This window comes from Panthera leo, chromosome C2, assembly GCF_018350215.1.
Source record: "Panthera leo isolate Ple1 chromosome C2, P.leo_Ple1_pat1.1, whole genome shotgun sequence".
Lineage (NCBI taxonomy): Eukaryota > Metazoa > Chordata > Mammalia > Carnivora > Felidae > Panthera > Panthera leo.
The window spans coordinates 107,927,348-107,941,673 of NC_056687.1; the positions used below are offsets into that span (position 1 = coordinate 107,927,348).

The window sequence follows — 14,326 nt, forward strand, 5'->3', positions numbered from 1 at the left end:
TCAGACCTCGTATAATAAAAATTCCTCTTTAAAGATTAGTATTCCAGCTCTAATGATTTTCTTTATATCCAAACAATCACTTACTAAAATAGGTTGGTAGCAAAAGGCAGAGTTGGGTTTTAGAATTTATAATTACAAAGGATCCAATATTGGGGTGCCTGGGTGGTTCAGTCGTTAAGTGTCCAACTTCGGCTCAGGTCATGATCTCGCGGTTCGCGAGTTCGAGCCCCATGTCGGGCTCTGTGCTGACAGCTCAGAGTCTGGAGCCTGCTTCAGACTCTGTGTCTCCTTCTCTCTCTCTGCCCCTCCCCTGCTCACGTTCTGTCTCTCTCAAAAACAAACATTAAAAAAATTTAAAAAACAAAAAACAAAGGATCCAATCTTTATAAACTTTGCATATAATAAAAAAACCCTTCCTGTCTATAGGATTGTGTGACATTGGAATATTTCAAGGAGCTTGCAGCTTTTCCTTGGAAATCTTAACCACAGTATAAATTAAGTTGGCTGAGGGGGCCCTGAGTGGCTCAGTCAGTTGACCATCTGACTCTTGGTTTTGTCTCAGGTCATGATCTCATGGTTTTTGAGTTTGAGCCCTGCTTCAGGCTCTGGGTGGACAGCCTCTGATAGTGCAAAGCCCGCTTGAGAGTCTCCCTGACTCTCCCCTGTGCCTGAGACATGTGTGCATGCTTTCTCAAAATAAATAAACTTAAAAAAATTTTTTTAATTAAGTTGGCTAAAAGCTAAGGTGCTTGACAGCTGACAAGATTTCTATATTCCTCTTCATATTGTTTCCTTCAGCACCTGTTGATGGGAACAACCTGCCCATATTTTTCACTACAGCTGTTTGCTGATATATAGCTGTTTCCCTTTTCCTCAAATATTTACCTGCAAAATAAAATATTCACTCTTCTCTTGTCACTTACAGTTGACTCCTAGCTAACAGAGTTTCTGCTGATTCCTAGAGCACCAAAGTTTAAGTAGCAGGTTCTGGTTGGGTCTGTTCATTTAGTGAATCACACATTCATTCAACCAATCAACCAGCATTTACAGATCATCCACTATGTGCTGAATTCGGTCACCTTAAATGGAACCAAAACAACAACAAAAAGTTTTAAAGAATTACCAGAACTTTTATTTTTGCTTAGTTTTATTAAAAAAATAAATATGTCATAAAGCTTTATTTTCCTTTAAGGAGAAAAAAAGGAACAAGTTTCATAAAATCAAATAAGCAATGGTAAGGTGTCTTAACTTGAAAAAGATTGGGAATCACTGGTTTACAAGTTATAATTGAATGAAAGAACAACTGTAACAGCCAGTTGGCTGTTTCATGCCAATGGCAGCAAACAACAAGATCAACTAGGGCAAAATAAATAATTGTGTGGAAGCCCTGATAAGTGCTTAAACAGACTGATTCACTGAGACATCAGTATAGATATATCTTGTTTTAAACAACACAGGAGTTCCTGAAAAGTTTTGTGTAAATGAAATAACCACAAACATACTAGGAGAGCTTGGTATCTGAAAGAATTCCATGGTGAATTCTTTTGTGAACGACCACTTCCACTTCTACCAATCCAGGTATTTGCTTTGCTAAAGGCAAAGTATACCTAGCTGCTAACTCTCTGAAGTGAGGCATTAGCATACACACCTAACATCGCTCCAGCTGGGCCAGTGGCACAATTTCCCAGTTTGTGTTTCTATTAAGTAGTGTAAAGTACAGAGTCAGCCAGGGAACCCAGCTGCATCTGGCAGAGCAGGCACAGGGGTGGGATAACCACCTTTAACATCACTTCCAAGCCAATAAATACTTTTGAGAGTCTACTTTGTGCAAAGCACAGTCATAAACCTTATCAATTCAGTTATAGATGTAACTTCCTTTCTCTAAAACCTTCAGTCAGGGCCTAGGTCTGGAACTCTAAAATAAAGTAATACTAGTAATCCTCAAGACTGGCTTTAACCAAACTAGCTGTCCGATTCCTTCAGATTGGGGTAGATGATAATGGAAGAGACTGAGCTTTCTAAGGCTGAAGTTTAACAACACAATAATCATGTTTTATATAACCAGTTAGTGAAAAATTTTGCTGGTGACAAAAATTTTTCAAATGGTTTCTTTTTTTCACTTGATGGCAAACTCTGGAGAACAATTAAAGTCGTCGCTCTCTGGCCGGGTGATACATTTCAGTTCTGCTGATAGAAAATAAAAATTTCTTTCCACCCACCAGAATTTCGTGAACTTATCCTACACCACAAGTGATGCTTTGGACAGGGAAGAAGTATGGTAGTACCAGCTCCAGTCAGTTTTATCATTATAAATAAATAGAATCCTCACCTTGCTCACAGCCTCCATTTCATTTGGCCAAACTTCTACCAGGCTTAAGTCACATTTAATTAGTTAGGCTGTTCAGTTTCTTTCTTTCTTTTTTTTTTTTAAATGCTCCTAATACCATTGCTGCCTATATGTACAAGTGTGAATAAAAAGAGAATGCAATCTTTAGTCTTTTCCACACTGAGTACACTAACAACAATTAGTAAATAATTAAAGAATAAGTGGTCATTTTAAAACTTGTGTTTTTCTTTAAAAAATTTTCACTTTCTAGCACTTAAAAAAAGGGGTCTTAAAAGTGCCCTATTAATGTCCAATGCTGTTCCCACTCTGTCCTACCCATCCAAAACCTGCTACAAACGCTGGATTGAGTTCATATCAAATAACTTAGCCGTACCAAGATTTTTCAAATGGAAACAGTGTTACTGACTTCTTCATATTGGATAACAAAATAAGGGTAACTCTGATCATCATTAAAAATGACAAAAATCTGAGGCTCAAAGAAATTATCCACACAAGAGTCATACAGGTCGCTGGTGACACTGCCAGGATTGACAGGAGGGGGCCGTCTCATGCCATGACTGCCCATCGTGTATCTGCCAGTTAGCACTTTGGCCAGAAACATGAAATGGACTCCTTTGGACGACTTCTTAGAAAAGTTATGAGAGTAGCTTGCCTTCTTTGCAAAGTAACTGCCTTGTCCAAACATTGTAGCATGCTTTCCACAGACTCGAGGGTCAAAGTTGTGCTTGCAAATTCCATCTACCACATCCTGGGATGTTCCATGAAATAAATGTCTCTCATTTATTATTCTGTCACGGCCAAACATTTTCCTGTTCATATATTCCTTTTTCCTAATGCAAACAGTGGGCAGGGAATTCAGAAAAAGGAAGGTAGATATCAATTTAATAGGCAAGACATAGTCATAAACTTCTCTTTATGGTTTCAATGGGGAGGAAGTGTTAAAGTAGTTTTCAAGGGCACAATGTCATCAACGATCATATTAAAAGTGTACACTTATCTTTTCCACTGCAGACAAGAAAAGCCCTTTCATTTTTTTTCCCAACACCTGTTCACTTACTTTGTCTTCCATTTCAAATCTAGCTCAAAGACTTACCTTCTCAGGATGGCTTGTCTAATTCCACTAACCTGAGGGTCTCTTAATTCTGAGATTCCTCAAATCTGCATGTATTCTTTTTGTACCACATTTGTTATTTGAGAGGCAGCACAGTCAAGTGATTAAGAGCAAAGCCTCTGGTGTTAGACTGCCAGGGTTCAAACTCTAGCACATATCTTATTAGCTGTATAACATGTGGGAAGTTACTGAACTTTTATATGACTCAGTTTCCTCTCTGTAAAATGTACACTGCAACAATCCTACTTATAGGTCTGTTTGAAGAGTATATGTGAGTTAATATATGAAAAAATACGAACATATTAGGTTTTGTGAAAGTCTTTACTATTATGTTCTGCATTTGTCATTAGCTACATTAAGAAAAGTTCTCTTGAACTTTTCATACTGCTGACTCACCTTTTATATTTCTCCCAAAGAAACTGGTTTTGGACTCTCAATATTTGCAAAATTCTATATTTAAACTCAGGCACAGTCTTATGAAAAAGATTATAAATGATTCGATAACTTTTGTCCTCTGCAGAAACAGGCACTTGGATGAAGTCCTGAGATGGATGCATATAAACCCAAGTTTCAGGGTAAAAGTTTGCTGAGGTGACCCCATCTGGGCAGATAATCTGTGACGAGGAGGTTGCTTCAAGAGGTGGAGGAGCCTGTGTGGGAACACCACCAAGTGTCCTAGAAGGGAGCGGAAGGAATGCCAATGTAAAACATTCAGAGATAAGCACATCTCACATTATAGTGCTCTATAGCAATATCTAATATTATAATTTGTATAGCTTAAATGCTTATTCAAAAAACAACATAGAAAATGCTATGTATTAAAGAAAAAAAACTTAGAGTAACACTGCCTGTATACAGATAACCTATCCTCCTGGTGGAGAAAACTCTGGAATGTACTGCTACAAGGCAAGCAAGCAAGAGCCAATTTATAAATATCTTTACTTTCTGAATCTTGGACTCCTCTTTTGCTTACAGTTAAAGAAACTGTTTCAAGGGAACGACAATTTATATGCATTGTTCAAACTTTGCTGTACTAAGCAAAAAATTTGCCATTACTAAAGGCTATGTAGGTGGGGGGAGCAGAATAATGGGGAGACAAAGTAAGGCAGGCAGGGGAAGATGACATAAGATATTAAAAATAAAAAAGCTTATACTTTTTGTGTAGAAACAAACAAAAATCAATGGAGTAGGCACTGAAAGCTGACATTTGGCTTTTGCTTCATTTTTCAATATCACATAACAAGAAAACCATCAACTCTATTCAAATTTTATAGCTTTAGGTGTGCTTAAGATTGAGCTAATTAACTTTAAGCTCTAGACACCAGAATGCATATTCTTGAACCTTTAACAATTCAGGTCTTTACATTTTGAAAGATGTGTTTAGATAAGTAGCAGCTTGATGGTTACTTATTCCTGCCCAATTAAATGCTTAAATTTAAGTTATATTTTTTTGGCCATTTTCAAAACAGAGGAAAAGAGGAGAATCAGAGGGATAGGAAATCCTGGCCCTGAGACCCAGATTCAGGGTCAGGGTATTATAACACTCATCAGCACAGAGTGGTCACAAGGAAGCAGTGAGTGTGCCAAATGGATTAAGAAACTAAAATTTTCAAAAGAGCTTTGTGACACAGAGGTTACGACTCTGAATGAACATGCAAATAGTCTCCAAGAGCATATATTACCATTACCCTCCTCATAATCACAGCCACCTTACAGTAATAAGCACATCCTGCGGACAGGCTTTTTACACACAGTATCACTACCCTGCAAGATGGCTTGGTTATCCATACTTTTCAAATAAAGATCCTGCTAGCATAATAGCAAAGAACAGAGACAGGATTTGAATCCAGGCCTATCTATCATAGTTTATAGATGCAGCATTCTCTACTTCTATAAACTTCACAATTCATATACATACATATATAGATATATAGATATAGATATAGATATATAGACACATAGATATAATTTCTCCCCTAAGGCTTGAAAGTGATGGATGTATACCATGGTTGCAACTCAGGTTTGCCTGACTCCCACTCCCACCATCACCACCACACCACACAGTTTTTTGACTTTTAAGAGATGGCTTGTTAAAAAGCTAAAAGCTACAGAAGCACAACTGCCTCCTCTAACACCCGTCCCCTTCAAGTCACTGTACCTACAACTTATTATGCCTGAAAGTCCCTGTGAGACACAGAGAAGTTCTGGATAGAGCCAGGGCTTACAGAATCCCTAGGTGCTTTTAAGTTCGGGGGTCAACTTAAAGGGGCACTGGTTGTTCCAATCTTCATGGCAGAGGCACAACAGTTCTTGTCCTCTGGAGCATTTTCATAAATCCCTGACAGATTCCTCCAGAGCCTTCATTCACTGGCACATTCTTCTGAAGAGAGGCCCCACTGCTTTAATCAGATTCTGAAAGGTCTGTAACTCCTTAAAAAGCCATCACTACTCTGGAGAAATGGCAGGAAACATAGAGTATAAGCTCCTTATTTTTAGCTGTTCCCTCTATTCCTGCTCTACAAAGAGAGTAAGTTCCAGCCTACCAGGTTTTCCAGTATTATTAGGGATTGAAGTTACCAAAAGAGGTTTCTGAGTTGAGGAAGGAAAGGAAGATTCTCCCAAACCACTCTGCCCAAAATAGGTTTTAGGCTGCTGTCACAGCTGTACTGAAAACCTGGCACTGACCATAGAAGACTCACATACTTAAAGATGAGCCTGTGTAAATAAATCCTAGCCATCCTAAAACATTAAATTAGATTTTATCATCCATTCCTACCTACAGATGCTTACTTTTAACGAGCCAACATCCCAATTAGGTTGAAACATAAAAATGCAGATAGACAGTTGTCTGATGGGACTTCTATACTCCAGTTGCTATGGGTTAGAAATACATATTCCAAGCACAGTTACAAACGTGGCTTTATTTTCTAGGAATGCCGAGTTCATATTTAGCTCACGAGTATTCCAATGACATACTGCGTGCTTCACAGTGCTGTACCAGGCAAAGTTGAAGGGTATAGAATTTATACTTCAGGACCTCTGAAGAATGGATTTTCAGAATCCAAGGTCATCTTTTACACTCTCTTTCACTCCCCTTGCCACTTCAAAAGATGTTTCCTAACCCACTTTTAATGATGATGTAAAAATTAATTTATTTTATCCTTTTTGAGGAGTAGTCAAAGAAACTCTATCAGGCTTTCCCATGACCATGAGGTGACTGCACCGGATAGATGTCTTTTCAGCTGAAATGAACTCCTAAACCTCTAAATCTGAGATTTGTTTGCTTATGCTGCCTCGCTCAAGTATTCCAATAATATTAAAAGAATAAGCTCCTTCTTATCAGCCTCATTAAAAAGCAGCAAGCACAAGAAAAAAAATATGTTCTTTGTAACTATGAGGTGATGGATGTTAACTAAACCTGATTGTGGTAATCATTTTTGCAATATATATGTATGTTAAGTCATTATGCTATATACCTTAAACTTAAATGGACAGAGGTGTATGCCAGTTACAGCTCAATAAAACTGAAGGGAATAAAAAGCACCACCAGGGAAATTCTCATTTATAAAGAGCCAAATTTGCAGGAAATTCATAGATTAAGTCTTCTCTCCCCACCTCTCTTATTCTGGCATTCCCAATTCTTAGGCATCTCTGATTCACTGAGAACTGTAGCCTTTTTGACACCTATGTTGTTTTTTTTTTTTTTTTTTTTTTTTTTTTAACGTTTATTTATTTTTGAGACAGAGAGAAACAGAGCATGAACGGGGGAGGGGCAGAGAGAGAGGGAGACACAGAATCGGAAGCAGGCTCCAGGCTCTGAGCCATCAGCCCAGAGCCTGATGCGGGGCTCGAACTCACGGGCCGCGAGATCGTGACCTAAGCTGAAGTCGGACGCTTAACCCACTGAGCCACCCAGGTGCCCCTTGACACCTATGTTTTAATTTAACTGTCTGTATTTTACTTAAAAACAAAACTTTCTTCCTGGCTAGTAAGATTAAAATTGTGGTCTCTCTGACATCTATTTTTGCAGTCTGCCTTTTTAAAAATTTTTTTATTTTAGAGAGAGAGAGAGAGTGGGGGAGCATGGCAGAGGGAGAGAGAGAGAATCACAAGCAGTTTTCACACACAGCACAGAGCCGGGCATGGGGCTGATTCCAAGGATCCTGGGATCGTGACCTGAGCCAAAAATCGAGAGTCGGAAGCTCAACTTACTGAACCACCCATGCATCCCTGCAGTCTGCTTTTTGAAACTAATCGGCCTCTATTTTCTTCCCACTAGGCCAGTCTAAGTGCCCCACAGCTCCAGACTCTAGGGCAGATAGGAACTGAAGGGCTGCATTTACCCATTCCACTCTGATGAACTTGCGGCTGCTTTGCTCTTTTCTCACTCAAGTGTCTACATAATCTCTTTGATTTGCTAAGCTCTTACTTTATACCTGATTATCACTGTTCCAGACAAGAAGACTAAAATAGGAAATTTTAAAAAGGAAAAAGAAGAAAAAATAGAGTGAATTTCTTTGTTCTCTTATTAAGCCTATGTTATAAATAGTAAGGTGCCAAATTTGTGACGTTTATAGTTCATACTTTTACAAAGTAAGCCTAAGTTTAAAAAGAAAGGGGGAGGGGTTATTCTACAATTACTTGTTTTAGGATTGAAACAAATCATGTTCAAATCATGTTCTGTAAAACCCCCCCAACAATGCAGTACTCGGGTGAGCATTCTTACTCTCACTCAGAAGCTACATCTTGCTTGATTGGCTCAGCATGCCAAGCTGCTGGTCCCACTAATGAGTTCTACCGTCTCACTAGGAGGACAATATGTTCCTAACTACCGGACGCTGACACTATCTCCAGCTGTGCTAGTGAAATCACAGAAATGGCATTTTTATTAGATTCTAAAAAAAAAAAAAAAAAAAAAGAAACCTACAAGGTAAAATAATTCACACTTGGACTAGAAAGAAAGCACACATTTACCCCAAGCCAATATGCATTTCTAAAATCAGCATTACTAAAAATTGCTTTTGGATACTGAGCATTTCAGGGATTTTTATTCATTTGTATTTTTTTTTTTTTTTTTTGCATTTTGTTTTTAATGTTCCCTTTGCAATCTCATAATTAGAATCATTAAGATTCTGTCATAATCTGGGAAAAACAGTTTGAGACTGAAATTAAAAAAAAAAAAACTAGTAAGAATATAAAAACAGCATCTCTAAGATTGGTAGAAGAGAAAAACCAGTATTACGCTAGGCTTCCCCAGTCCATAAAACCAAGTAAACCTAGTATTTTAAAAATCAGGTTCTAAATATGGTATATCTGACGAGAGTACATAACGATTTCCCTAGAGTTACTAACTTTCAAAGATGGCTATGCTATTGGTAACATGCTCCACCTTTTTGGCATCTATGGAGATGTGCCAGTGGGCTATTTAGAGGTGGGGAAAAAGAAAATGGCACTTGGGAAAATGGAAGAAGAGCTCACCTATAATTCAGAAGGATGAGTTCAGTCTCAACCTAGAAATAGGACAGGTAATTTTAGTGAGTGTTACAGGAAGGTGGGCCTTACCTAGCACATGAGAATGCAAATTATTTGAAAAGGATTCTTCCCAAGAAAATTCACTCAAGGAAGAATGGGAGAAAGCAACCTTGGAGGACTCTCCCTACTTGTCCTGGCAGTTTACCTGGACTAGGAAGTAGTCCCATTATATGGAAAGACATCATCAGGAAACTCAGTCTTCACAAATGCCAACTGCCTCATTCCAGATATAATTACTTTTAATTGTGTAAAAATGTTACTTCCATTTGCTTTTCAGTTCAAAAAACCAATTGGATAATCACTCTTTTAGTGAGGTTAATTGTAGCTTATCTGAATGCTACTCTTTAAAGACTTAAACCCATTGAATAACTCAAAATTTCACATTCTCAAAGTAATAACCACGTTAGTCTCTTAAAATCTTTTACTCTTTGGCATTCAGTTGTACATTTACATAAAATAAGAGTAAAGATTAGGCATTCCACTGGACACTTACTGTAAATATGGAAGCAGTATAAAACAGGAGCGGAAGAGGGGTCTCCTTTTTATTTCTCTCCTGAAGAATGAGTTGTGGAGGATGTAGTGGTTGTTCCACATCATAAATCTGACCTCTTTCAGACCCCTAGAGTTGGCTTCTTCAATCAATCGAATAACAGACTGGAGCAGAAAACAGAAGGTAAAGAAAAAAAAAGTTAGAAAAAAGCAATCACTATGAAATATGAAAAATGTTACTATAAAGGCAAAAATAGCTAACCTTGCTGTTAACATCAGTAAAGTTTCAATAAAGTACAGGCGGTCAAATTAATTCCCTTTACACACAGGATTTTTGGGGAGGGAATAGGGGGCAAAGATGCAGAATAGAAAGACGCTCCCTCTTCAGAAGATCACGGTCCAACATAGGAAACATTGAGGCCCAGGGAACTACTCTATTCTAGTTTGAGGCCTTAACAATGTCCTAGAGATTTTTTTGTTTATATTTCTTACGGGAATTTTCAGAAGAGGATTAAAGATGATAGTGTATACAGTTCAAATAAACTAGTTAAGTTCTAAACCCAAGAAATCTTTCAGAGGAAAAACACAGGGACAGCCCAAGTATTCTGAGAATACATTTTAAAGAGCTTCTTATTCTCCATGGAAGGTATTAGATACTAGTGACTACTTAAGAGAGTCTCAGAAATTTTAATTCCATTGTGTATTATTAAGCAATTAACATATTAGGTAGTTTTCTTTTGTTATTGCCTTAAAAAATAAAACCTAAGGGTAAAGAAATCAGTTCTCCCTTTTTGTAATGCTGGAAATGAATTTAATCAAATTAAATAAGTCAGATCTTTGGAATGTGAAATTAATCTCTAAAGCCCATTTCATCATTTTTAAAACTGACTCAGAATTCTCATTCAGAGGCAAAGTAAAGCCACCATCATTTTGAAAACCTTCCTTTGTGATTGATGAGCTATTCTTACCATCTCAGACTAAGGATGCATATGCCAGTATTTTAAATGACTGATTTGCCTGACCACAGCTAAATAAACATTGTCAAGTATTTCTTACAGGGGCTTAAGAGTGCTGGTTTCCCGTCAGACTTCCGAAATGCTAAGTGTAACACATGATCCAATGACCACGAGCCCAGGAGCTAGAAATAGCCAGACTTACACCAGTGCTCATTTCATTAAAATTATTCCAAAGAGGCACTGAGTTTGAGTACTTACCAATATAACTACTTGGTCTATACAGTATAAGATATTGGGGAAAACATTTTACCTCTTTGATAATAGTGGTTTGTATTTACGTATTCCAGAAGATTAATGGAAAGAAATGCATCTTCAGAAAGGCAAGACAGAATAATGTTACTTGTATCAATAACACTCAATTTTACATCAATAAGCTCTTTGATTTGTTGTTCTGTCTAGTCACTGTTGTAAAGGAAGAAAGAAAGGACACTGAAAGGCAAAAAATTTTTTAATGTACTTTTTGGAAAAAGAACCTATAAATACCTCAGGATACTCTCTCCATCCAAAGTGGTCCCTACAGAAGAACTTCCAGACTGTGTGATAAATAGAGTTTACATTGCTAGAGGGTGGTGTGGACAGCCTTCGTAGTTGGTCAAATTCAGTTGTTTCATACACATTCATGGCATTCAAATCTGCCCAAAATTCTTGTCCTCTAAAAAGAACCCCCCCAAAAAGAACTGTTAATACATTGGCAAAAAAGAAATGTCTAAACATCTCATCAAACATTAAAAATATGTAGTAGAGCATGTTGTAGAATTTTCAAAACTTGTCTTATTTGGAGTAAAAGGACATTATTGGTTTCCTCATTTTCTACATGCTTTCTCTTAACAAGACCAAAAGTTCCAGGCCATGGAGTTATGGTAGGACTGATGCTATCCCACAGTCACTGACCTAAAACAATCAACATAATCCCACCCTCCCTACAGTGGGATGAACTAAACCCTGGTCTCAGACAATCAGGGGGTCAGTTTTAAGATGAAGCTGACATAAAAAGCCGGAAGTGAAACAAAAGAAACTTCTGTTGAAGACTGCCCTTTTTTTCAGAGGCATCACTTTACCTAAGCCAATACAGGAATATATAATATTGCCTGATGAAAGACAGGAAAGGGGTACCTGGGTGGCTCAGTTGATTAAGCATCCAACTCTTGATTTTGGCTCAAGTCATGATCTCACAGTTTGGGCTGACAGCACAGAGTCTGCTTTAGATTCTCTCTCTCTCATTCTCTCATTCTCTCTCTCTCTCTCTCTCTCTCTCTCTCCCTCTCTGCCCCTACCCCACTTGCTCTCTCTTTCTCAAAATAAACAAATAAAACTTAAAAAAAAAGACAGGAAAAAAAGGAAAAAATAACAAGACCCCAGATGAGACCAGCATTGCTATTCTACCCAATATCAATACTATCTTTTATCCTGAAGGGGAAAAGAAAAAGTTGGTATAACATGAAGAGAAAAACAGTTTGGATTAAGTTTAGTTATAAGAATATTTTTGTCATTTTGTTATCTGGTCTGCTGCTGCTGAATCAGCACTTGATAAATATCTCAGTACTGTCAGGAGAAAATCTCACTGTATGAATCAAGATCATTTAAGAATTATAATGGACGGTCCCATTAAAACATTTGTCCTTTTTTTAAATTTTTTTTTTTGACTTTTTTATTTATTTTTGAGACAGAGAGAGACAGAGCATGAACGGGGGAGGGGCAGAGAGAGAGGGAGACACAGAATCGGAAGCAGGCTCCAGGCTCTGAGCCATCAGCCCAGAGCCCGACGCGGGGCTCGAACTGACAGACTGTGAGATCGTGACCTGAGCCGAAGTCGGACGCTTAACCGACTGAGCCACCCAGGCGCCCCAAACATTTGTCCTTTTTTAATGAAACTTCCTCTAGTGTTTGAAGCATTTGAACAATTATTTTAAGGAACCAGAAAAATATTCATTGTATTGTTCTCTCTTTTTGTATGTTTCAAATTGTTCCTAAGAAAACATGAAAAATAAAATATATCCTAAAGTAACATCATAGGTATCAGCAGAGTGACCAAGTTACTAAACACATTCCTTCATTTTTCTACCCTTTCCACAACAGATTTCTAAATGGATGCCTCTAACTCACAGGATACTCTAGATCCAGTAGCACTCACAATGACTGGTTCATGTGAAATCCAGGTGTCTGAACAAATATTCCCATTAATTAACTAATTTCCTTGCCATAAATTAGGATTTTGAAAACTATTAATTTTGACCTATGGGTTTTGTTGATTAGTACAACACTTTCCAAATTCTGCTCTTGGAACACTTGCTTCAAGGACTGTGAATGGGTAATCCCCGTAAAAAGCATTCTGTGGTCAAATGTTGGGAAAAAAACTTGGTTACACAAGGCTAAACAATTTACTTACTACAACCATTCCTCAGTCCCTTTTGTATGCTAAGGTAAATACTCAAGTACCATGATGAGGGCTATAAAGTATCCTTCCAAACCTATGACAGTGCTCTAGCGTTTTTTTCATTAATACCTAATAACATATCTCGATAACACCCCTGGCAAACGTCAGGGCAAGAAAATCTATTTCCCACCCTTCATCCTAGTGTTCATAATTTTTGAAACAGGTTCTATTTGAAAACAAAACAAAACAAAAACTAAGTCATCTATCCAACTAATGGTGCCACGAAGCACATAACTTGTAAAAAGCAGTATGTTTCTTTAGAAAGAGGAAAAGACAGAAAGAAAGAAACAGGTGAAAGAAAGAAAGAAAGACCTAAATAGTGGGATATGATCTTAAAAGGAACATTTATATTTAAAAGTTTCATTTATTTTGAGAGAGAGGAGAGGAACATATTCTTTTAATTAAGTGTAAAATGGGAATAAAACAATAAAATGTAGTTTAAAATTACATTTGGACATTTCTTTGTTTAAAATTATTTATGTTAAATAAGGATATTTAAGTCCAAAGGAAAAGTTGTTTCTGGAAAATTCTTAAAAAAAAAAAGAAACATTGAAAACTGCAACTCCTATACCTAAATTAAACTTCACATCGAATTGCTTTAAACAATTTTCACTTAATTTTAGGAGAGCCTGATTTCATTGAGCAGAGAAATAATAACCTGTTTCTCCCTCTTAACATAGTTTCCAGTATATAAACAGATTTTCTCCACTTTAAGTTTATCTCCCAGTAACTGTTTCCAATTATGAGTTAAATCCTCAGTATTTTAAGGAATTCTTAGAACAGGCCACCTGGATAGCTCAGCTGGTTAAGCATCTGACTCTTGATTTCCGCTCAGGTCATGATCTCACGGCTGTGAGACAGAGCTCCACGTCTGGCTCTGCACTGAGCGCAGAGCCTACTTAGGATTCTCTCTCCCTCTTTGTCTGCCCCTTCCAGGCTTACACTCTCTCTCTCAAAATAAATAAATTAAAAAAAAAAAAAAAAGGAATTCTTAGAACAGCAGTTATTATGTTAATATGCATTATAAACAGCCAATGCTTTTTGCTGTTCAAGTACCAGATTTTATTCTGGACATCACTCTAGCAATTTCTGTTTAAGCTTGTATTATTAAGACTTCATAGATAATGATTTGCATGAGAAAGACATCTAAAACTGCAGCTTTTGCCACATCCTCTGTGCATTTCAGTCCATTGGGCATTATGAAATTTCTATGACAAATCCTAATTTACTACAATCAACTGTTCTTTGGATTGATGTATCAAAGTACTGTTTTAGCTCTATTTGATTTTCAATATGCTTTTCTAGACTTTGCAGAGACAAAACAACAAATTTGAAAAACATTAAATTATCTTTTTATAAGATTAATTTTAACACCTGCTCTCCCTTAAACAGGGAAT

At 37.3% G+C, this 14,326-nt stretch overlaps 1 protein-coding gene across 1 annotated transcript in view; it reads right to left on the reverse strand.

Annotated features, from left to right (window-relative positions):
• Nucleotides 1–352: 352 nt before the first annotated feature.
• The window catches only part of LOC122229556 (TCDD inducible poly(ADP-ribose) polymerase), a 31,286-nt gene continuing 17,312 nt past the window's right edge, over nt 353–14,326 (reverse strand). The window contains exons 3-6 of the mRNA XM_042954796.1: nt 10,979–11,147; nt 9,484–9,644; nt 3,855–4,133; nt 353–3,177 (exon numbers count right to left, since the gene is read on the reverse strand). Of these exons, the coding sequence (XP_042810730.1) occupies nt 2,730–3,177; nt 3,855–4,133; nt 9,484–9,644; nt 10,979–11,147 (1,057 nt within the window). The 3' untranslated portion in view covers nt 353–2,729. The remainder of the gene's footprint in view (nt 3,178–3,854; nt 4,134–9,483; nt 9,645–10,978; nt 11,148–14,326) is intronic.